Raw genomic sequence first — 24,970 nt, 5'->3', positions numbered from 1 at the left:
TTTGTGCCGCGTTAGTAAAGTAACTTGCTGAAGCCAGCCAAGTCTGCCTGCAGTCGCGTGTGTGTGGGCCGAAGCTTCTCCTCTGACACAACTTCTGGTTGCATCAGAGAAGCTTCTGCACAAACACACGTGACTGCAGGCATACTTGGCTGGCTTCAGCAAGTTACTTTACTAATGCACCGCAAAGATAAGGGGGAGGGAGGGAGATTCTCGGGCCAAGCAAGGGGTGCTGAAGGGCGGTGAGAGGGAAGAGTGGTGGTGGTGGTGGTGGGGAGAAGACGCTGAAGGGAAGTGGGGAGAAGGCGCTGAAACAAAATAGGAAAGACAGAGTGGGGAGAAGACGCTGGAAAGGAAATGGGGAACAGAGAGTGGGGAGAAGACGCTGGAAAGGAAATGGGGAACAGAGAGTGGGGAGAAGACGCTGGAAGGGAAATGGGGAACAGTGGGGAACAGAGAGTGGGGAGAAGACGCTGGAAGGGAAATGTGGAACAGAGAGTGGGGAGAAGATGCTGGAAGGGAAGAAGACAGAGACGCCAGACTATGGGGGGAGCGGAGGGCAAAAGATAGTTGCCAGACCAATTGGGGGGGAGGTGAAGGGATAGGCACAGTAACAGAGCAAATGGAAGACACTGAGAGAAGACAGACAATAGATGGAAGGAATTGAATGAGAAGATGAGGAAAGCAGAAACCAGGCAACAAAGGTAGAAAAAAAAATTATATTTATTTTTTTATTTTTGCTTTAGGATAAAGTAGTATATTAGTTGTGTTGATAAAAATTTATAAACAAAACCCTGCCAGTTGAACATCTCTTTCTCTAGTTCAGCAGCCAGAACTTTGATTTATAAGGAAGGAATAAGCTAAATATTGCATACTGAGGCTTGTATGGATGCTGCGGGGATAGTAGTCGCGTGGACGGGGCAGGGACAGGGATAGTGATCGCAGGGTCGGGGCGGGGACAGGGACAGTGGTCGCGGTGACGGGGCAGTGATGGGGACAAATTTTTTCCCCATGTCATTCTCTAATCCACATACCAAGGATGGTGAGACCAGTCCGGAGCTACTAGGATCACCAATCCTGGATGCAATGCTATCCTGTGGATGGCCCAACCAACCAGAGGCCACAGAGGGAACATGTAAAGGAGCTCATAAGCCAGGGCTGAAGTAATGCATCTAGGACCAAGCTTCCTGGTTCTGTCCTTTGACTGCAGAAGTGCCTGGCTTTCCAGTTCTTGGCTGAAGCCATCAAGTCCATCTGTGGCGTGCTCTTTGAGAGAGGCAGAATTTAAACTTAGAAAAAAGGTAGATAAAATCCAAGATGGCGGCCGCCAGTGAATTCGCACCAAGAACAGCAAAAATGAACTGTTTTAAAATATAAAAAATAGCAATTTGGGGAGGTGAGAGACCTAAACCCTACCTTCAGAAACCCTTAAAAACGCGTTTTACAGACCACCCCTGATGTTTGCATAGGAAATAATGGAAGTGTACTCACAATCAAAAACCACCTTGCCTATCAGCAATTTGCAATGCAGTTGAATGGAGGAAAATCATTTTCTGTCTCAGAAATGCTCCAAAAGGACCAAACTTCAAGATCTTCGGACTGCCAGTCGGGCAAACCCCAACTGAGACCTCTGCCCCCTCAAATCCTCTCCACATAGTCTGGGGCGGGAAATATAGCCTGTGCCATGAAACCCCAAGGAGCTATTACTCAGGATGCACACAGCCTGCGCTTAAACCTCTTATAAGGTCAGAAGGCAAGCTAGCTCCCAGGGGGATGGACCCAGAGCCCCAAAAATGTGGCATACAGCAGGCTGGCTCCACAGATCCACTAAAGTTTCTCTGTGAAGCAGAAGCCCGGCTCCACAGAAACTGCTTCCTTTCCTCTGGCAGAAGGCCACCTCAAGGGATCTCACGGCATAAAATCTACCGAAAACAAACTTTTAATTGCAAAACAAAACAAAACAAAAACCCAGAAAAAGGTGCAGAGCAGATCAGAAATATTTTTGCATGGATCGCTTGCAGACATAGAAAATGCAGGGGGCTCTTTCTCTCAGTAGTAGTAGGAGCACATGGTGAGAAAAGTGTGGATTTCTGCAAGTCACAGATTGCAGGAATGGATTGGACACCTAGCGCATATAATCTGGAAGGGACGTACCAGAATTATTATTACTGGGAAATAAACAGGAATATTAACAATAAGGAATTCATAATAGACAAATAAAAATCCTTCAGAAAATCTAGCCCTACAGTGTATTACTACTTTAGCACACACTAATGCTGGTTAAAAAAATGTAATCTCAGGACATAGGCCCCACTGTATAAAATGAGACCTACTATAAACAATTCATGTTAACACACGCTAATGTGGTAACATACTTCAGAAAAACTAGCATATAATGAACTTACAGATGAGACCCGCTTTCTTCTGACTTCATTTTCAGCTGACATGAGTAGCAATTCAAGTTCCTTTATTCTAGTTTCTTTATCAGGATCATCATCAATAAAAGGCTGCTGCATTGTTAAAAGAAGAAGGGGTTGGCAAAATACATTTAAAACAGCACAGTTACTTACCTGTAACAGATGTTATCCAGGGACAGCAAGCAGATATTCTCATAGATAGGTGATGTCATCCATGGAGCCCGGTACAGACAGTGCTAAAGTAAACTGTCATTAATTTCTTTAGAAGTCTCGAGACTGCTCATACCGTGCTTGCGTGAGTACCTTCCTGCCCAATATTGGCTCGCAGGACCATCAGTTCAGTAAAAAAACAAACAAACCTATGAAGCCAACAAGGGGAGGTGGGAGGGTTGTGAGAATATCTGCCTGCTGTCCCATCCCTAGATAACACCTGTTACAGGCAAGTAACTGTGCTTTATTCCAGGACAAGCAGGCAGCATATTCTCACAGATGGGACTCTCTAGCTCACACTAAAAGGGATGGAAGGAAGTTGTCATCTAAACAGAGGAAAAGAGATGTCCTTACCTTGATAATATCTTTTCCAGTAGATAAGTGTGTTATTCTGGACAAGCAGGTTATCTCCCCATGGCCGCGAGCCAAATGCAGAAGAAATCCACTCTGGATTTTTTGTCTGTGATTCTCCTACTTCACTAAGAGCTCTACTGCCACTTGCAGTTAATAGCCAAGCAAACAAGATCTCCATCGAAATAATGTGAAGTAAGGAAACATGGGAAACTTCTCAAACAAATCAATTGTTCTGCTCAACTATAACAACATGTAAACAATCCATGAACAAGTTAACAGTAAACAGAAGTATCAAAGGAGCTCAGATAATACCCCTGTAGACACCATAAACATATTATACAGAATTGTTCAGGGCCAAAAGGGCTGACTAGCATCCAAGATACAACTTGGAGAAGAATAAACAGAATGAGACTGTAGGCAGACGCAGGAAGGACAGGTAGCATTCTGTACTGAGAGACTAGAATGGCACACCAATCTACTGGAAAAGATATTATCAAGGTAAGGACAATCTTTTTTCCCAGTGCAATAGGTGTGTCATACTGGACAAGCAGGACATACAAAAGCAGTCCCAGAAAACTAGGGTGGCCGGATTACGCTGGCCTGCAACATGGAAGAACCAAAGGCAGAGTCCTCGCTTACCATCAGATCCAGAGAGGCTAGAAACTCCACCCCGTAAAACTTTGCAAACGTGTGTGGCGTGGACCAAGTGACAGCTCTACCAATCTCAGCTGGAGAGACTGCCCTAGCTTCGGCCCACAACGAAACTACACTCCTTGTTAAAATGTGGCTAAACAAAAACATGAGTGTTCCCCACAGATAATGTAGGCTGACAAAATGGCCTTACAGATCCACCTGAAAACTGTGGCCTTAGAAGCGGGTGCACCTTGCTTAGTCGAATGAATCAGCACAGATGGTCAGAGAGTCTAAACTCGTTAGTGACCCCTAGATATCGAAGAAGCACTGTTCTCACCTCTAACTTCTTCAAAATGCGGTCCTGTTTCTTAGAACTCAGACTTGAAGACAGGAAAGCGAACTCCTTGATTAACATGAAATGCCAAAATTGCCTTCGGTAGACAAGAATGAATAATGTGTAGGGAGACTCCAGTTTCTAAGATTTTAAGGAAAGGCTCTCTACAAGAAAGAGCTTAGAGTTCCATGGAATGGCCCAATTTCAGATTTCTTATCACTTCCTAGCAAAGGGGGGTGAGAACCTGTGCCTCCTTGATTGTTTATATAGTATATAGCGACTTGTCTGTACGAATCAGTACTACTTAGTTGAGAAGGCGATCCTGAAATGTGTGCAACGCCCTGCAAATCACTTTTAGTTCTAGAAGATTGATGTGAAGGTATTTTTCCTGAACAGTCCAAGTACCCTGATTACGAAGACCATCTAGATGAGCTCCCCATCCAGACAGACACATCTGTGGTTAATATCTTCTGATGTGGAGGAGTGTGAAACAGCAGACCTCTGGAGAGGTTTGTTGGGGTGAACCACCACTTAAGGGATTGATGAAAGCTGAAGGGAATACATGAAAGCTGTAGGAGCAGAGTATTGCAGCCACTACAACTAAACATTTTGTGAATATTCCAGGTGCTGATGCTAGGCCAAAAGGTAGCATTCTGTACTGGAGATGATGTGATCCTATTTGAAAGCAAAGCTACTTTCTGTGGGCTGGAAGAATGGATATGAGTGTATGCTTCTTTGAGATCCAGAGAGCAAAGCCAATCATTCTCCTCTAAAAGGGGATAGACAGTGCCTAGGGAGAGCATGCAAAACATCTTTTTGACTAAGAAGTTGTTGAGGGCTTGGTGGTTGAGAATTAGGTGTCGTCTTAGGTATGAGGAAGTACTTGGAATAGAACCCTTGGCCCCTCAGCCAAAGAGGTACTGGTCGATGGATTTAGCTGCAGGAGGGCCGAGAGTACTTGTTGAAGAAGGGAAGTTTGCTGTGAGTTGAAAGAGTATGGACTTCAAGGCTTGTTTGGAGGCTTTCCATGCAGATGGAGAGCATAGCTTCCTTTATGACTTGCAAGACCCAGTGGTCAGTTGTATTGAGAACCCAACAATAGTGATAATGGGTTAGTCGATCTCCGATAGGTTGAGAAGAATGAGATGGAGGAATGGTGGCTAGTCTCTGGTTGAGTAAATCAAAAGGACAGAGTAGACTTTTGCTGAGGCTCAGACTGAGGTTTTTGAGACCAATGCTGTCTGGGACACTTTTGAGGAGAAACTCAGGAAGTAGAAGTAGATTGAGTATAGTGTCGTTTGTAAGACATGGATTGACATCTAGGGTTATATTATCTCATAGGAGCCTGAGATTTGGATGATTTGGAAGAAGAAAGAGTTGTCGTGCTTTGCTCTTATGTGTGGTTTCTTCCATTTTATCTCCAACCTTTTGTCTCCAACATTAGGTTACAATACATGTAACCATGCTTATCGACATTTTGCAATGGATAGAGCTGATGTTCTAGATGTATCATCAAAAGCATCAAAGACCAGCCTAGTTATGAACTTTCTGGCTTCAAGGAGCTCATTGGTATTTTTCAGAAAGTTTTTGAGTTGGTCAGCTGGAATATACTGTTTGTAACGTGACAGTTGTTGAACTAGCTGCTTAAAATAAAAAGTCATATAAAAATTATAACTGAGAAAATGACTGGTCAGCATAGTATTCTGGTAAAGCCTGCGGCCCTCTCTCCCTGGAGGAGTGCTGGCATAAGTTCTAGAGCTGGAAGATTTTTTGAGAGCAGATTCAACCAGGAGGGAGTAATTCTGTAATTGAGGTTTGTTAAATCCTGGGTATGATTGGACTCTATACAGAGAATCTAATTTTCTGAGTGCCACAGGAATAAATAGAGGTGTTTCCTAACTCTTGAACATAGCATCTTTCATTAAGTTGTGAAATGGGAATTTCTAACAATTTTTAGGGATCTGATCAAAATCTAAGGAATCAAAAAGCTCAGCCTTTAGTTCTGCTTCGGATTCCATTTTGACCAGCAGAGCTTGACCCATCTGGCAAATTTAGTAAAAGATAGGCTTTCTGGTGGAGACCCTCTTCTAGGTGGAGAATGGTCTGATGAAATTCCATAGGATTCTGGAGCAGAGATCTCTGGGTCAATTAAGGTATGGTTTGTAAGATCTGAATCAATTTCGTGTTCTTGGAGATGGAGATCGCGTAGGTCAGTGATGTATAGAGGAATTGCACTGTGAAGATCAGTGATGTCAAAAGGTACTCCTATCTGTGCCATGGTTCCAATCCAGGGTGGATGGAGAAGAGATGCTGAGATTTAGAAGAATGATGGTGGTGAGCTGAGCTGGATCCAGTATCTGAGTCCCTTGTGGAGTGATGCTAGGGTTGAGTTGGTACCGATAGAACCGAGGGAGGAATTTGGACTATGCACCTGAAGCATAAGCCAACTCCCTTTGAGGAAACTCCTTTATTTGGTCTTGCAAGGTCAGCACTGGTACCAAAGGTGTTGTCAGTACAGTTGGTGCTGCAGGGTGTGGAGGCATTGGGGACCTCGATGAAGAGGCATGCCTCCGAAGGGACACCAACTGCAAAGATGGAGACCTTGACTTTTTATGCTGCTATTTGGCGTGCATTGACTGACTCGATACATGAGAAGACACCGATGTATGTCGGGAAGGTGAGGCGTGGGAACGCTTCTTAGCAAATGAAAATAATGAAGAAAATATTAAACAAAAATGACAGGAAGGCACAAAAAAAGGAAGGAAAAAAGCGCACTTGGAGAGACTCCAAATATACAACTTCTTAGCTTTGTAGAAGATTAAGAACTGATGGTCCAATGACCCAACTTCAGGTGGGAAGACACTTGCGCATGCGCAGTACAGGTGGTCACAAGACTTCGAAAGAGAAAGTGACAGAACACTTTAGTACTGTCCATACCGAGCTCCTTGAATGACGTCACCCATCTGTGAGAATATGCTACTTGCTTGTCCTGGGATAATATATTTTAAAACTAAACTAAACCTTAAGTTTATATACCGCATCATCTCCACAAAGCCCAAACAAGGTTGAAGACAGATATTTTCAACTTATACTTATTTGTGTGGACCTTCAGAACGCAGCCGGGCACCAAATGCTACCGGTTGCTAACCTCTTCGTCGGTCCAACTTTTATTATCATTCATATTTTGTTTTGTTTTTCTATCATTACTTTTTCAATTTTTCACTCTTAGTAATTATCCTCATTTTTAATGTAAAACCAAAAGAAAGCCACTAAACTTTATAGTGGACTATCCTACGTCATTAATTCACCTTTCCTGACATGCATGTTGTAAGTTCGACATAGGCTCCCTCAAATGTTTTCCTTCGACCCTGAAGAAAAGTTTCATCTGAAACATGCATGTCGGGAGAGGTGAATTAATGACGTGGGATAGTCCACTATAAAGTTAAGTGGCTTTCTTCTGTTTTTACATTAAAAATGAGGATAATGACTAAGAGTAAAAAAATTGATAAAGTAATGATAAAAAAACAAAACAAAATATGGATGATACTCAATAAAAGCTGGACCAACAAAGAGGTTAGCAACCGGTAGCATTTGGAGCCCGTCTGCCGTCTGAAGGTCCACACAAATAAGTATAAGTTGACAATATCTGTCTTAAACCTTGATATAAGCTAACAGAAGTTGTTGGATACAATCATATTGACTGTACAACAGTGGCATATATTTGCAGAAAAATAAACAAAGGCCATGTTTACAAGAGCTAGCATGTGTTGCTACAGTACCCAAAGAATAATATGGGCACAACAGCGCACACTAACATTTCATATACATAGTTCTAAATAATTAAAGTGTGCTACAATATTACATTATGAATACATATAACTGAAACTGAGCACATCTGTGATGTTAAATATCACAAAAAAAAACAAAAAAAACCAAGGCCACATCGCTGCTCTCTACCCAACACATTTTATTGGGTTATTGGTACCACGGAGGACTGTATACTTTTAACACCCCATCAGTAATATATCATATTATAGTTTAGGACAAAGTTTTTGAACTCCATGAGAAATTGTGAGTTATGTTTACTTTAGTACATGTTCTGCCCAACCATCCATTCAAACCGGGTTACAGAATAAAATACTTTAAAAGATTCTCCACATAATGGATATCTAACATATATTTTAAAGTTTATATCTGTCCTAGTCACTAATACTAACCCACAGCTTTCACGCTTAACATTCACTTATCTGAATCAATCAAGACCAAAGGGAACAAACAGGAGGACTGATTCAGATAAATGATTTAAAGGACTTATCTTTATATACATTGAGTTCAATTGAAAATGGAAGAATTGTGCCAGATTATTGCATCAGAAAGCAGGATCATTACTTTATTTCACCAATTTATTGCAGTATTGTGGACAGACTGAATTCATTTTTATGGAGTACATATATTTCACATATTAGCACATTTGAGATCTGAGAATCCCCTTGATATTCTCAGTGACCATTCCTTGGTAGAAGATCTCAAGAAAGATCTCAAAATAAGTGACAAAATGGAAATTATAATTGAGGACTTTAGAGGACATCATGGCATTTTGATAGATGCGACGTCCAAATCTGTCCATAGTTTTCCCTTCTCTTCCAGGAGAAATGGTAGCATAAACCTTGGAAGGATGGGATCTTTTCAAGGAAGACTCCACAAGTAGGGATTGGTGAGATAACTGTGAATTCTCAAATCCTTTACAATGGAGAGTTTTATATCTGGAGTCTAATTTGCCTGGAACAGCTGAAATTGCATAAGGAGTCTCCAGGCATCTGGTAAAAGTTTGAGACAAAAGCTTGTGAATAGGAAGCTTAAGTGACTCTGCTGGAGATTGAGAAAGATGCATGACTTCGAGATACTCCTTAGAGTATTTGGAACCAGCATCCAATTGAAGGTCCAAGCCCAAAGCCATCTGACGAAGAAAATAGAAAGATATCTGATCCGGTAATGCCTTGCCTCGAGAAGGACTCGAGGTCGTCGAGGCAGCCTGGGTCGAAGATGAAGCTTCAGCTGAAAAAAAGGCATCAAAAGAATAGGGAGACTTGGATGAGGAAATCGAAACCGCTGAGTCTTCGAGGTGTGGAAGTGGAGACCTCGAACGAGGGGTCGGCAGTCTAGTAGAAGTAGGTGTAGATCGAGGTTTAGTTGAAGAAGGACACTCCTTGGAAGAAGAACTATGCCTGGAAGGATGCCTCGATGAAGGTCTCGATCGTCGGTGAGAATGGTGCTTGGAAGCAGATCTCGAAGATCTCGGAGACTTTGCCCCGGAGAGGGAAGCAGCCGATGGCACCAAAGAATGGATAGGACTTGAGGCTGTGGATCGAAGCTCCAGAGGCTTGATGGAGGAACCTCGATGCACTCCCAAAAAGACTCTACTCCTTGTATGGAGTGTGAGGATTCCTGTCGAGGCACTTGCAAAGAATATGCACCTTGCTTCACGTGCTTAGATGCCAGACCAGACACTCGCAGAGACTCTGCTCCCTGTACAGAGTGTGTAGACTCAGACTGAGGCATAGGAAGAGGCTCGACCTTGCGGGAGTCTGCAGAATGCCCAGGCTGGATTAGAGTAGCTATCTTCGGTCCCATTTTGGTAAAGAACTGAACAAATTGCTGCTCTAACATGGTCTGGAAAGAACATAAGAACATAAGAAGTGCCATTTCCAAAACAGACCCTAGGTCCATCAAGTCCGGTGATCCGCACACGCGGAGGCCCCGCCAGGTGTACCCTGGCATAGTTTTAGTCCCCATATCACTTTATGCTACTCATAAGGAGATGTACATCTAACTTACCCTTAAATCCTAGAATGGTGGATTCCGCAATTACCTCTTCTGGGAGAGCATTCCAGGTGTCCACCACTCGTTGCATGAAGCAGATATTTGTCCTGAACTTGTCCCCCCTTAGCTTCAGTCCATGTCCTCTTGTCCGTGTCACATTGGACATTGTAAATAATTTTTTTTCCTGCTCTATTTTGTCGATTCCTTTCAGTATTTTGAAAGTCTCGATCATATCCCCTCGCAGTCTCCTCTTCTCAAGGGAGAACAATCTCAGTCTCTTAAATCGTTCCTAGTATTCCAAGTTCTCCATGCCCTTTATTAGCTTCATTGCTCATCTCTGCACCCTTTCGAGCATTTTTATATTCTTCTTTATGTATGGAGACCAATATTGGATGCAGTATTCCAAGTGTGGTCTGACCATCGCTCTATAAAGAGGCATTATTACTTTCTTTGATCTACTCGTGATTCCCTTCTTTATCATGCCTAGCATTCTATTCACATTCTTCGCTGCCGTCACACATTGCGCCAACGGCTTCAGGGTCCTATCGATTAATACGCCTAGGTCCTTTTCCTGTTCGGTTTTTCCAAGAGTTGCACCTGACATACTATATTTGTGTTCCGTATTTTTTCTGCCTAAGTGCATCACTTTGCATTTTTCTACATTAAACTTCATCTGCCATTTATTTGCCCAATTCTCCAATCGTTTCAAGTCGCTCTGGAGTTCCTCACTGTCCTTCTGCGATTGATTGCCCGGCATAGCTTTGTGTCACCTGCAAAATTGATGATCTCATTGGATGTTCCATCCTCTAGGTCGTTGATGACAATATTAAATAAGAAGCCGGCAAGGATGGATCCGCGTCTGAAACCGGACCACCTGCCTTGGCTGGAGGTTTCACCGAAGCAGTGGAAATGTGCTTTGATTTAGAAGTCTTTGGCACCTTAAGCACCACCGGTGGAACTGTCTGCTGAGCTATTTGACCCGAGAAAACAGGAGGAGGTATAGCAGACGTCGTCGAGGAAAGAGCCGCTGCAAACGAAGAAGGTCTGATGAGGCTCAAGGTCGAAGCAGTGGAGGCAGGAGGGCCCTCGGTCGAAGGCGAGACCGAGGACGGCTTCGGAGTCGAAAGAAGTGGTCGAATCCGTCTGGAAGAGCTTCTCCACTGAAAGTAGACGATGTTTAAGGGCTCAAGGTTGAAGAGTAGCACAGCGTTCGCACGACTTTGGATGATGTTGTGGACCAAGGCACTTGAGGCACCTGGTGTGTGGGTCCGTGAGAGAAATCGCACGTTGACACTGGCTATACTTCTTGAAGCCTGTCGTTGGCCGGCAGCTGAACGGAAGAAATAAAAAAATTTTTTTTAAAATTTGAAATAAAAGAAATAAAGTAAGTACAGCAATTCGTGAAGAAAAATAACACAAACCGTGGTGAGAGAAGGCACAAAGTGAGAAAGTTAAATGCAGAGAGTCAAAGATGGACTTCTCGGCTCTGCAGAAAACTGAGAACTGAGGAGAAGCGCCCTATGCTGGGCGGGAAGGCACTCGTGCATGCGCGGTGCAGCCAACTCGAAACTTCTAGTTTCTACAAGCAAGTCTGCTTGCGAAGCTTCTGCATCCAGGCTCCGTCGATGATGTCACCCATATGTGAGGCTGCCTGCTTGTCCAGGGATAAGGTGAGGTCGCACCATGGAGCAATACAGAGGCAATTACAATATTCCTTACTTCATCGTCTACAATACATCTTCCTAACAATTCCTAACATTGCTTGCTTTTTTGGCCACCACCCCACTGAGCAGAAGAATTCAACATATAGTATTGCTCATAATCATACCTAGACCTTTTTCCTAAGTGGTGTTTGTAATATGGAATGTATCTTATAGCTATAATTTGGGATACTCTTCTCAGTGTGCATCATTTTGCACTTGTCCACATTCAATTCTATGTGCTATTTGAATGCCCAGGTTTCCAATCTTCTAAGCTCCTCCTGCAATTTCTCACAATTTACAAGCAAATTAACAACTTGGAATAACTGTCATCTGGAAACTTGATCAATTCAATCATCATTCCAATTTCTAGATATATTGCAGTTAGCAATTACATTACATAAAAAACTGCAATACAAATCCCTGCAGCATACAACTATTCATTTTCCTCCATTAAGAGAATTGGCCATTTAAACATATTCTGTTTTTAACCAATTCCCAACCCCTATGCGACATCATTTCTTATCCCATGATTATTTTTTTTATTTCATTTTCTCAAGAGTCTAATGGGAGACTGTCAAAAGATACCAATTAGCTCACCTACATGCTTATTCACACCTTCAATAAACAAAATGTAAGGCAAGAATTCCCTTGGTTAAATCCATCCCATTAAACCATGTTTGTCTACTTCAGTAAATTTGTTTTTTTTAATAAGAATTTTACCTGGCACCGATATAAGGCTTATTCATCTATTAGTACCCAGCATCACCCCTGGAAATATTTTTTAAAAATAGTGTTACATTGGTACTTTCCAATCTCCAGGTACTGTGGATGATACTGATGACAGGTTATAGATTACTAATAGTAGACCCACATTTCCATTTTTTATTTCTTTCAGTACTTTGTGATGTATACCACCCAGTCCAAGTGATTCACTACTCATTAACTTGTAAATTTGGCTTATTTCATCTTCCAGGTTCAGAAATTTATTTCAATGCCTCTCTATTGTCGCCCTGAAACATCATTTCTGGCTTAGGTAGTTCCCTTAAATCCCCTCAGCAAAGATTGAAGCAAAGAATTAATTTAGTCTCTTTGATAAAGCCTTGTTTTCCCAGAGTGCCCATTTAAAGTAAGAGGAAAAGAAGGCCACTTTGATTCTCAAAAGTAGTAGCTGAGAAGGTAAGGAATAAGAGGTTAGCTTTCATAAACTACAAAAGACAGCAGAAAGAGGAAGACAGGCAAAAATATCTGGAAAAGTTAAGAGAGGTTGATCGTGTAGTCAGGAAAGCAAAGATGCAAATGGAAGAAAAAATAGCTGACTCGGTAAAATGGGGAGACAAGACATTTTTTAGATAAATTAGTGAAGTGCAAAAGTGGCATTGTGAGACTCAAAGGTAAAGGGGAGGAATATGTAGAACATAAGCACTGCCTCCGCTGGGTCAGACTCGAGGTCCATCGCGCCCAGCAGTCCGCTCACGCGGCGGCCCAACAGGTCTAGGACCTGCACAGTAATCTTCTATCCCTTCTATCCCCTTTTCAAGCAGGAAATTGTCCAATCCTTTCTTGAACCCCAGTACTGTACTCTGCCCTATTTCGTCCTCTGGAAGCACATTCCAGGTGTCTACCACACATTGGGTAAAGAAGAAATTCCTAGCATTTGTTTTGAATCTGTCCCCTTTCAACTTCTCCAAATGCCCTCTTGTTCTTTTATTTTTCGAAAGTTTGAAGAATCTGTCCCTCTCTACTCTCTCTATGCCCTTCAAGATCTTGTAAGTCTCTATCATATCCCCTCTAAGTCTCCAGGGAAAAGAGTCCCAGTTTCTCCAATCTCTCAGTGTATGAAAGATTTTCCATCCCTTTTATCAGACGTGTCGCTCTCCTCTGAACCCTCTCTAGTAACGCCATGTCTTTCTTAAGGTACGGCGACCAATATTGGACGCAGTACTCCAGATGCGAGCGCACCATCGCCCGATACAACGGCAGGATAACTTCTTTCGTTCTGATAGTGATGCCCTTCTTGATTATACCTAGCATTCTATTCGCTCTCTTAGCGGCCGCTGCGCACTGTGTCGTTGGCTTCATTGTCATGTCCACCATTACCCCCAAGTCCCTTTCTTGGGTACTCTCTTTCACTAACATCCCTCCCATTGTATAGTTGTACTTCGGGTTTCTGCTTCCCACATGTAATACTTTACATTTCTCAACATTGAACTTCATCTGCCATCTCGTCACCCATTCTCCTAGTTTGTTCAAGTCCCTTTGCAATTCTTCGCAGTCCTCTTTAGTCCGAGCTCCACTAAATAGTTTGGTGTCGTCCACAAATTTTATTATCTCACACTTTGTCCCTGATTCTAGATCATTTATGAATATATTAAATAGCAGCAGCCCGAGCACTGAGCCCTGCGGGACCCCACTCGTTACCCTCCTCCAGTTCGAGTAGTAGCCCTTCACTCCTACCCTCTGTTTCCTACCCGCCAACCAGTTTCTGATCCATCTATGTACGTCTCCTTCCACCCCATGGTTCATCAGTTTCCGGAGTAGACGTTCCTGGGGCACCTTGTCAAAGGCTTTTTGGAAATCTAGATATATGATGTCTATGGGGTCTTCTTTGTCCATCCGTTTGTTAATTCCTTCGAAGAAATGCAATAAGTTTGTTAGGCACGATCTCCCCTTGCAAAAACCATGTTGGCTGGTTATCAGAAGTTCGTTTCTTTCAAAATATTCATCGATGTTTTCTTTTATCAGTGCTTCCACCATTTTCCCCGGAACAGAGGTTAGACTCACCGGTCTGTAGTTTCCCGGGTCACCTCTTGATCCCTTTTTAAAGATGGGCGTAACGTTAGCTAGGTTCCACTCCTCCGGGATCACGCCTGTTTTCAGGGATAGATTGTAAATTTGCTGCAGTAGTTCCACTATTTCCTCCTTTAGTTCCTTCAGAACCCTTGGATGGATTCCATCCGGACCCGGGGATTTGTCAGTTTTTAATTTTTCTATCTGCTTGCGTACATCTTCAAGGCTCACTTCCATGGATGTTAATTTTCTGCTTGATCTCCATTGAAGAATTGCTCAGGTTCCGGTATGTTGGATGTGTATTCATTTGTAAATACAGATGAAAAGAACACGTTAAACCTTTCTGCTACTTCTTTCTCCTCCTTCACCACATCCTTCCTGTCTCCGTCGTCCAGCAGTCCCACCTCCTCCCTAGCCGGCTGCTTCTCTTTAACATATCTAAAGAACGGTTTGAAATTTCGTGCTTCCCTGGCTAGCCTCTCTTCATACTCTCTTTTGGCTTTTCAAACCACATGGTGACATTCTTTTTGATACTTCCTGTGCTCTTTCCAATTCTCCTCAGTTTTGTCCTTTTTCCATTTCTTGAATGAATTTTTCTTATTTCCTATTGCTTCCTTCACTATTTTAGTTATCCACACCGGGTCTTTTGTTCGACTCTTTTTGCACCCCTTTCTGAATCTGGGGATATACAGTTTTTGCGCCTCGCTCACCGTGTCCCTGAAAAAAAACCAGGCATGTTCTACCGTTTTCCAGTTCCTGGAAGTGTTCCTAAGTTTCTTCCTTACTATTTCCCTCATTGCCTCCTTTCCTGAAGTTAAAGGTTGTCGCTATAGTTCTCTTTCCTTTCGGTATTCCAACCTCAACCTTGAACTTGATCATACTGTGATCGCTGTTTCCCAACGGTCCCACTACTTCTACTTCCTTAGCAAGTCCTCTTAACCCATTTAGGATTAAATCCAGAGTGGTATTTCCTCTCATAGGTTCTCTAACAAGCTGCTCCATGAAGCAATCTTGTGTAGCCTCCAGAAATTCTGTCTCCCTAGTGCATCTTGAGCTTCCAAGACTCCAGTCTATCCCAGGGTAGTTGAAATCTCCCATAATAACCGTGTTACCGCTTTTACATTCTCACTTCATCTTGGCTTTCATTTCTTCATCGATATCTCCAGTTTGCCCAGGTGGACGATAGTATAGGCCCAGCTTTATTTCAGGCCCTTTCCTTCCCAGTATTTTAACCCTTAGCTATTCCAGCTTGTTGGTCGTCTCTGCTGTGTCCATTCTTGTCGATTGTATGCTTTCTTTTATGTAGAGGGCTATTCCACCTCCTTTCTGTCCTGACCTGGTGATAGAGCTTGTACCCCGGCAGTGCTGTATCTCATTTGTTTTCCTCATTCCACCATGTTTCAGCGATAAAGGCCAAATTGCTTAACAAATATTTCTGTTCTGTGTTCACAGCTGAAGCGCCGGAAGTGGGACCACAGAAGACAAACATGAATAGGGATGGAGGAGTGGTAGACCCTGATCGATTTTCAGAGGATTGTGTTTGTAAGGAGCTAGCTAAAATAAAAGTAGACAAAGCGATGGGGCTGGATGGTGTACATCCGAGGGTTTGAAGGAACTTAGGGAAGTTCAGTGGCTCCGCTGACTGACCTTTTCAATGAGTCTCTAGAGTTGGGAGTGGTACCGGAGGACTGGAGAAGGGCGGATATGTCCCCCTCTCCACAAAAGTGGAAATAAGGAAGAAGTAGGGAATTACAAGCCGGTAAGTCTGACTTCTGTGGTAAGCAAATTATTGGAAACGCTTTTAAAACAGAAAATAGTTAAGTTTCTGGAATCGTGTGGATTACAGGACCGGAGGCAACATGGATTCACTAGAGATAGGTCTTGTCAGACAAATTTGATCAATTTCTTTGACTGGGTGACCAGAGAATTGGATAGAGGATGTGCGCTAGATGTGGTGTATTGCGATTTTCGCAAAGCCTTTGACAGTGTTCCACACAAACGACTAATAAATAAACTGAGTGCCCTTGGGATGGGTCCCAAAGTGACAGGCTGGGTCAGGAATTGGTTGAGTGGAAGGCGACAGAGGGTAGTAATCAATGGAGATCGCTCTGAGGAAAGGGATGTTACCAGTGGTATGCCTCAAGGTTCTGTTCTTGGGTCTGTTCTTTTTAACGTTTTTATAAACGATATTGCTGAAGTGTTGTCGGTTAAGATTTGCCTCTTTGCAGATGATAGCAAAATCTGCATTAGAGTACACATGCCAAATGGTGTGAATAACATGAAGAAAGACCTGGTGAAGCTTGAAGAATGGTCTGAAATTTGGCAGCTAAAATTTAATGCTAAGAAATGCAAGGTCATGCATTTGGGCTGCAAAAACCTGAGGGAACAGAACAGTTTAGGGGGTGAAGAATTTATGTGCACAACAGAAGTGCGGGACTTGGGTGTGATTGTATGCGATGATCTTAAGGAGGCCAAACAGATCGAAAAGGTGATGGCAAAAGCTAGAAGGATGTTAGGTTGCATAGGGAGAGGTATTATAATAATAATAATAACAACAGTTATATACCGCAGGACCGTGAAATTCTATGCGGTTTACAATGATTAAAAGAAAGTACAAATAGATTGAGCTTAACATGGTGGAAGTTAGAGATTAACAGCTCAAGGGATCAGTTATTGAGGAGAAAGAGTTGTACAGGTCAGCTACCTAGATATTTCAGGAACAGATATGTTTTTAGGCGTTTCCTGAATTCCCCATAGGTAGCATAAGCATAAGCAATTGTTCTAGATCTTTATAATAATAATAATAATAATTTATTTTTGTATACCGCCATACCCAGGGAGTTCTAGGCGGTTCACAACAAATAGATGAGTTACATACAGTGCAGATGAAAAAGAAGAACATAACAAGACAATCAAAGGGTCAAACTAGTTTACATTGACAATTTAAGTAAGGAAGGACTAATACAGAGCATAAACGGTAGTTACCGTAAAAGAGTACAATTGAATTTGAGAGAAGGGGGAGCAAAGCATATTGTATGAGAGGAGGGGGCAGGGATCATTGGGAGGGGGGAGGAGGAGGGGGAAAAAGTAAAGAAAGGTGGGCCGTGTTGAGGGGGCCTGATGTGGGGCCGTGTTGAGGGGGCCATAATGCTGCCTGATGTGAGAGAAGGTATTGATGGTGTCTTTTGAGTTTACATCCTCTAACTGGATGGGAAACAAAGATCAAATGTGAACTTCTCTTATGTCTGTTGGCTGAGAAGGAGAAAAGGACAGTTATGTATTTTGGGGCTAGTCCGTATATTACTTTAAAGCAGAAACAGGCGACCTTAAACTTCACGCATGCCTCCATTGGTACCCAATGTAACTGTCGGTAGTAAGGTGTCACATGATCAAACTTCTTCAGCCCAAAAATCACTCTGACCGCCGCATTTTGCATTAATTGCTAAATGTGGAAATTGCTAAATAGGCTATGTTACAGTAATCAAGTTGACTCAGTATCAGGGATTGTAACAGGATTCTAAATGCTGGCATATCAAAATATGCTCTAATGGATCGAAGTTTCCAGAGAGTGAAAAAACCCTTTCTGATTAAGGAGTCTACCTGGTCCTTCATGGTTAAGCACTTCATAGTGGACTGAATGGGATAATTAAGGTTGTTGATGCATAACGGTGTTTTGGTGTCAAGCGGGTGTGGCGAAGCTAAAAAAAATTTTGATTTTTCTGAATTAAGTTTCAGTTTGAATTCAGTCATTCATTGCTCCATCAAATTTAATGCTTCTGATGCCTTGGGAGTAGTTTCCGAGAGAGAGTTAGTAAATGGAATGATGATCGTAAAGTCATCTGCGTAACTGAATACTTTTATCCCCAGCTGGGTCAATTGCGCACCTAGTGAGGACATGTAGACATTGAAAAGCAATGGGGATAGTGGTGATCCTTGCGGTACGCCAGATGGATTGCTCCAGGTATCGGAGAGATCGTAATTGAAACGTACTTGATAGCTACAGGACATAAGGAAGCCTCGGAACCAGTCTAAAACCTCTTCCCTAATGCCAATTGCATCTAGGCATTGTAGCATTTTCCCATGGTCAACTAGGTCAAAGACAGAGCTCATATCAAATTGCATGATCAGAGCATTAAGGCCCTTACTAAACAAGAGACGCAGATTATCTAAGATAGCCGCAATTGCCGTCTCAGTACTGAACAAAGGTCTAAAACCAGATTGAGTTTCATGCAAGAGAGAAAACTGATCAAGATATTCCATCAGTTGGGAATGTAACAGTCCTTCCATGATTTTTAAGATGAATGGAATGGATGCTACTGGTCTATATTGGTTACCAGCGCTGCTGAATCTTTATTATTTTTTGGAATTGGGGATATTATTATGTGACCATTATTAGTGAGGAATTTTCCATTTTTTAGGTTATGGGCTAAGTAATTTAGCAGAGATAGTTTAAATTCTAAAGGAGCCGCTTTCATAATTTCTGGGGGACATGTGTCCAGACTGCAGTATGATTTAGAGTATTTGTTATATAGCTTGATATAATTATTCCATTCTAAATCTTGAAAGGAACTCCAGATCATGTCTGCTGGTATTTCATTTCCTTGTATGTTAGCTATTTGATTACCATTAGTGTCATTTGTAGAACAGCTGTTTCGTAGGTTTTTAATTTTTGAATCGAAATGCTGTGCTAAATCATTTGCTGAAGGTAGTTTAATATTGTGCACGATTTGAGTGTGGCGTGTGGTGTCAAATAAGTTCGTAACCAAGTATGGTAAGTAGGAAAAAGGAGGGATTGATGCCTCTGTATAAGACTCTGGTGAGACCTCATTTAGAATATTGTGTACAATTCTGGAGGCCACACCTTCAAAAAGATATAAAAAGGATGGAGTCAGTCCATAGGAAGGCTAATAAAATGGTGTGTGGTCTTCGTGATAAGGCATATGGGGACAGACTTAAAGATCTCAATCTGTATACTTTGGAGGAAAGGCAGGAGAGGGGAGATATGATAAGAGACGTTTAAATACCTGTGTAATATAAATGTGCATGAGTTGAGTCTCTTTCATTTGAAAGGAAACTGCAATGAGAGGGCATAGGATGAAGTTAAGAGGTGATAGGCTCCAGAACAGGGGTGTCCAACCTTTTGGCTTCACTGGGCAGCATTGGCCGAAAAAAAATGTTTCTGGGGCTGCACAAATGTGCAAACGCTGCAGCAAGACACAGGAGGGAGCTGGCAAGACGGTAAACACCCGGGGGCAGCAGAGGAATCACTGCATCACCCTTGACTTGGGCTGCACAAAATACTTCACAGGGCCGCATGCGGCCCTTGGGCCGCAGGTTGGACACCCCTGCTCTAGAGTAATCTGAGGAAATACTTTTTTAAAAAAGGGTGGTAGATGTGTGGAACAGTCTCCAGGAAGAGGTGGTAGAAACAGAGACTGTCTGAATTCAAGAGGGCCTGGGATAGGCACATGGGAGCTCTCGGAGAGAGAAAGAGGAAATGGTTACTGCGGATGGGCAGACTAGATGGGCCATTTGGCCTTTATCTGCTGTCATGTTTCTATGTTTACTCCTTGAAGATCTAATGATTGAACCAACTCCCTCACAGGCTTTCTATTTCTAATGTACCTGAAAAAGTTTTATTATGTGGATTTGCCTCTACGGCAAGCTTCTTCTCAATTTATTTTAGCCTTTCTATCAATGCTTTGCACCTAGCTTGCTGGTGCTTATGCTCTTTTTTCATTTGGATCCTTTTCCATTTTTTGAAAGATATCCTTTTGGTTGCAATAACCTCTTTCAACTCACATGTTAATCATGATGATTGTTGCTTCTACCATTTTTAATATATGAAACACATCTGGTCTGGGCTTTCAAGGTGGTATTTTCAAACAACACCCATGCATTTTTTAAATTACTAGCCTTTGCAGCAGCTTCTGCTTTTAGTAAATTTGTGTTGCAACCATACCTTGACTATTGGAGCAACTTTGGCCATGTCACCTCAAATAAAAAAAAGTTACTTACTAGTACTGGGAGGACACTAACTGGAAGATGTAAAGCAAAGTAATACCATTTTCAGCCAACACAGAAATTAAGATATGGAATTTGTTGTTGAAATATGGTCCAGACTAACAGTATAGCTAAGTTTCATAAGATTTAGACAAGGAAGACACATGCAGTAAGAATTACTATTTGCCATAGACTGCGACCTAAAGAGCTAATTTTTCCAACACACCATATTTTTTCTGTCTATAATTTAAACTGGTACATGAAAGTTTTCCATTTTTCCATACATGGTAGCAACCATGGTTTCAGGGCTGCAAGAATAATGGCAGAATAGCAGATTAAACAAATTCATTATATCTTTAAGTGATCTGAAACATTCAACATGAGCCTTCTTTTGAAAAGTTCAGGGATCCCAATTTTAGTATGTAAGCTGCAATATATATGAAATTCCCCAATAACATCTGTCAAGTATTTGCTATATTGGTCCCAGAATGGCCAATGTCAGACAGCATGGTACATATCTTACCTGAATAAAAGCAAGAGAGTTTTGAACATTTTCCAGGCAGCTGTTTTCTGGTGATATATATTGGTATCCTGAGATCTAAGAAGTAAGAAGATCAAAACTTCTAAATGACATTCTCAAACACTTTGCTTACAAGCAAGTCATTCACTTTATCAAACTCCAAACATAGGGCTCCTTTTACAAAGCCGTGCTAGTGGTTTTAACGCACACACCGGATTAGCGCGCGCTAGCCAGAAATCTACCACCTGCTCAAAAGGAGGCGGTAGTGGTTAGCATGTGTGGCAATTTAGCGCGTGCTATTCCTCACATTAAGGTCCAAGCATGGCTTTGTAAAGGAGCCCATACTGTGTGCTACATGCTACATTTTAAGTTTGCAATGTTATTGCTTTCTTTTCCTTTTTGAGGATGCTCTGTTTTTCAATATTTATTTTTGTTTTGTGGCTATGCAATTGTTTAAGTTATTAGCAGTCTCCTGCATCACAGAATCAAACTTAACTAATAAATAAAAAGACTGTTATAAACAAAAAAACATCAAATTATAGAAATCATTTAAAGATGAGACTAAACAGTTTAATTATAGCAATTACAAGCTCATTCAAGTATTAATAAAAAGTCTGCTGATAGTTTATCTCTGGACACAAATTGGTCCCATAGCTAGTAAACTAAAAGCACCAATCATAAGTAGATTAGTATGTTAATTCAGTGGTTTCCAACCTGTAAGCTATGATCAAAATGAATTCATGAAACTTGCAGATAAGCAACTACAAAAATCCACAAAGGGAAAATGTTTAAAAACAAGGATTAAAAAAAAAAAAACCCCAAACCAAAAACCCTTATACAACATAATACTTGAGCTATAAATTTGTGATACTTTAGAAAACGTAAAGCAGCCTCCTAGCTAGCAAAAGAAAAGAGGGGTTCTATGAGGGATCTGATAAAAATAGATAATTATCTTCTGTTGCAGAGTCTGTGCTGGGTAGGATCGATGACACCAGGCTACCCTGAGAATTAGGAAGCCCAATGTTCAGCTGCTGAGTGGTAAAACTCTGGCATGCCCGTTAAAACTCGTTGAGATCTCTTCAAGTGAAATCAAAATGGCAGATGGTGCAATCACCGTCACTATGATGGTGGGGAGTGGGCCCAGTAGATTTCCTGATCAGTCACAGCAGCATTGGAGAATAGTCTAAAACTCCAATCAGCGGTAGACAAAATCAATTAAAGTTTGATTTGCACTCCCGAAGCCTTATGGAAGTGGAATGTCACATCTCCGAGAGAAGACGAGGTTGCGAGCGTGTCCTATCACATAAAAGAGCTACAAAAAGAAAATAATGAACTCAGAGAAAGTGGAGGAACAAGAGAATAGAGTCTGCAGAAACAATTTACGGGTCATTGAGCTGCTGGAAACAGTGTCAGACTAGGAACTGTACAAGATTTTTTGCCAATGGCTTTCATCCCAACAGGGCCTAGCTAAATCTAATGCTAAGTTTTGCTGTGAGCTTGCTCAGAATTGGAGAGCACGAAAGTATGGACGATAGATCCTGATCAGCAAAGGCTCGCTTCAACCGGTCAGAGAAGGAAGCTTTACTGCATACATTTTATAACGGCATGAATATGAGAATTCCAGAACCCTCTTTAACAATTATTCAGTTCAAATGGTACTTCAGCAGAAGGAAATGACTCTGATGTGTGCAGCTCTCAATCAACATGACATATTCTTTGCTCTGGCACATTCAGCTAAATTAAAAATATGGCATAAAGGAAAGCAGCTGATCGTGTCAGACAAGGAAGCGGCAAAAAAGTTCCTTAACAGACTACCCAAAAACACAGAGAAGGGGGAAGCCTCACCACATGGGAATAGGTGACAGAAGCCCATCTAACACCCAGACTGACTTGGCAGTCAACCTTGGATAAACACATGGAAGCACCTGGATCTCATAATACTTTCATAGACACCTTAGTTCTCACTACCTGGCCAATTTCTGTGACAGTGTTTTACCTTTAGACTGGACCTAGAATAAAATCTGAATAATGTTACAGATCTGTTTTTAGCATAGCTTGATGATGTCACAGCCTCTCATTGGTGAAAAATTAGTAGGTGAGAGTGTCTGTTTACTTGACCATCATATAGAGACATACTGTTTGTTCTGGTTATATTTTTGCTCTGAAGTTTTGCCTTAGTCTCGAGGCAGGAAGAACCTGATTAATTTAATATACTTCCTTACTTCAGCACATAAGAACTTGAGAGTAATGGTCACAGACTTAAGTTGCCTGCTTGTCCTTGGATAAAACTTTTTTTTTTAAGAATAGTTTTTGGAGATAATGCAGAAAACTAATCTGTTTTGCTTAATGTGGATAATGAACGTAATGCAGTGGGGACATGGAAAAAATACGTCAACTGTACAATGATCACAGCTGGGTAGAAATCCACTCTAAGATTTTAGCAAAGCCTTTGACAGTGTTCCACACAGACGTCTAATAAATAAACAGTGCTCTCAGGATGGGTCCCAAAGTGATAGGCTGGGTCAAGAAATGGTTGAGTGGAAGGCGACAGAGGGTAGTGATCAATGGAGATCGCTCTGAGGAAAATATGTTATCAGTGGTGTGCCTCAAGGTTCTATTTTTTTTTTTTTTTACATTTTTATAAACAATATTGCTGAAGTGTTGTCGGGCAAGATTTGCCTCTTTGCGGATGATACCAAAATCTGCAATAGAGTAGACACCTAGGATGGTGTGAATAACATGAAGACCTGGTGAAGCTTGAAGAATGGTCTGAAATTTAGCAGCTAAAATTTAATGCTAAGAAATGCAAGATCATGCATTTGGGCTACAAAAACACGAGGGAACAGAACAGTTTAAGGGGTGAAGAACTTATGTGCACAACAGAAGAGCAGGACTTGGATGTGATTGTATGTGATGATCTTAAGGTGTCCAAACAAGATGAAAAGGTGACGGCAAAAGCTAGAAGGATGCTAGGTTGCATAAGGAGAGGTATGGTCAGTAGGAAAAAGGAGGGATTGATGCCTCTGTATAAGACTTTGGTGAGACCTCATTTAGAATATTGTGTACAATTCTGGAGGACTCACCTTCAAAAAGATATAAAAAGGATGGAGTCGGTCCAGAGGAAGGCTACTAAAATGGTATGTGGTCTTCATCATAAGGCGTATGGGGACAGACTTAAAGAGCTCAATCTTTATACTTTGGAGGAAAGGTGGGAGAGGGGAGATATGATACAGAGGTTTAATATCTACGTAATGTAAATTCGCTTGAATCGAGTCTCTTTCATTTGAAAGGAAGCTCTGCAATGAGAGGGCATAGGATGGTAGATGGGTGGTAGATGCATGTAACAGTCTCCCCGAAGAGGTGGTTGAGACAGAGACTGTGTCTGAATTCAAAAGGGCCTGGTATAGGCACATTGTGATTGTACAATCTCTCGGAGAGAGAAAGAGATAATGGTTACTGCGGATGGCCAGACTAGATGAGCCATTTGGCCTTTATCTGCCATCATGTTTCTATGTTTCTAAACATTTTTGTAGCCATCCTCTGGACCGACTCCATCCTCTTTATATCTTTTCGAAGGTGCAGTCTCCAGAATTGTACACAATAGCTAAATCAGTTCTCAGCAGAGTCTTATGCAGAGGCATCATTACCTCCTCTTTTTTTTTTTTTTTTTACTGACCATTCCTCTTCCCTATGCGTTCAAGCATCCTTTTAGTTTTTACCTTTTCTACCTGTTTGGCTACCTTAAGTGTATCACGTACAATCACACTCAAGTCATACTCCTGTTTTGTGCATCAACATTCTTCAACCCCAAAACCAGGGGTAGGCAATTCCGGTCCTCGAGAGCCAGAGCCGGGTCAGGTTTTCAGGATATCCACAATGAATATGCATGAGATGGATTTGCATGCACTGCCTCCTTGAGATGCAAATCTAACTCATGCATATTTATTGTGGATATCCTGAAAACCTGACCTGGCTCCGGCTCTCGAGGACTGGAATTGCCTATCCCTGCCCTAAACTGTACCGTTCCTTTGGGTTTTTGTAGCCCAAATGCATGACCCCACATTTCTTAGCATTAAATCTTTGGTACCAAATTCTTGACCATTCAAGCTTCGCTAAGTCCTTCATGCTATCCATACTATCAAGGGTGTCTATCCTATTGCAGATTTTTATATCATTCACAAAGAAGCAAACC

At 41.8% G+C, this 24,970-nt stretch overlaps 1 protein-coding gene across 5 annotated transcripts in view; it reads right to left on the bottom strand.

Moving 5' to 3' along the window:
- The window catches only part of MYBL1 (MYB proto-oncogene like 1), a 242,921-nt gene that overhangs the window by 100,083 nt on the left and 117,868 nt on the right, over positions 1–24,970 (bottom strand). For all 5 annotated transcript variants that reach the window (XM_033934279.1, XM_033934277.1, XM_033934278.1 and 2 more), the window contains 2 exons: positions 20,782–20,856; positions 2,403–2,507 (listed from right to left, as the gene is read on the bottom strand). In XM_033934279.1, coding sequence (XP_033790170.1) covers positions 2,403–2,507; positions 20,782–20,856 — 180 coding nt within the window. The remainder of the gene's footprint in view (positions 1–2,402; positions 2,508–20,781; positions 20,857–24,970) is intronic.

Source organism: Geotrypetes seraphini, chromosome 2 (genome assembly GCF_902459505.1).
Source record: "Geotrypetes seraphini chromosome 2, aGeoSer1.1, whole genome shotgun sequence".
In the NCBI taxonomy this organism is placed as follows: Eukaryota; Metazoa; Chordata; class Amphibia; order Gymnophiona; family Dermophiidae; genus Geotrypetes; species Geotrypetes seraphini.
The sequence above is the reverse complement of the archived record's forward strand: the minus strand, read 5'-3'. Positions and strand labels throughout refer to the sequence as shown.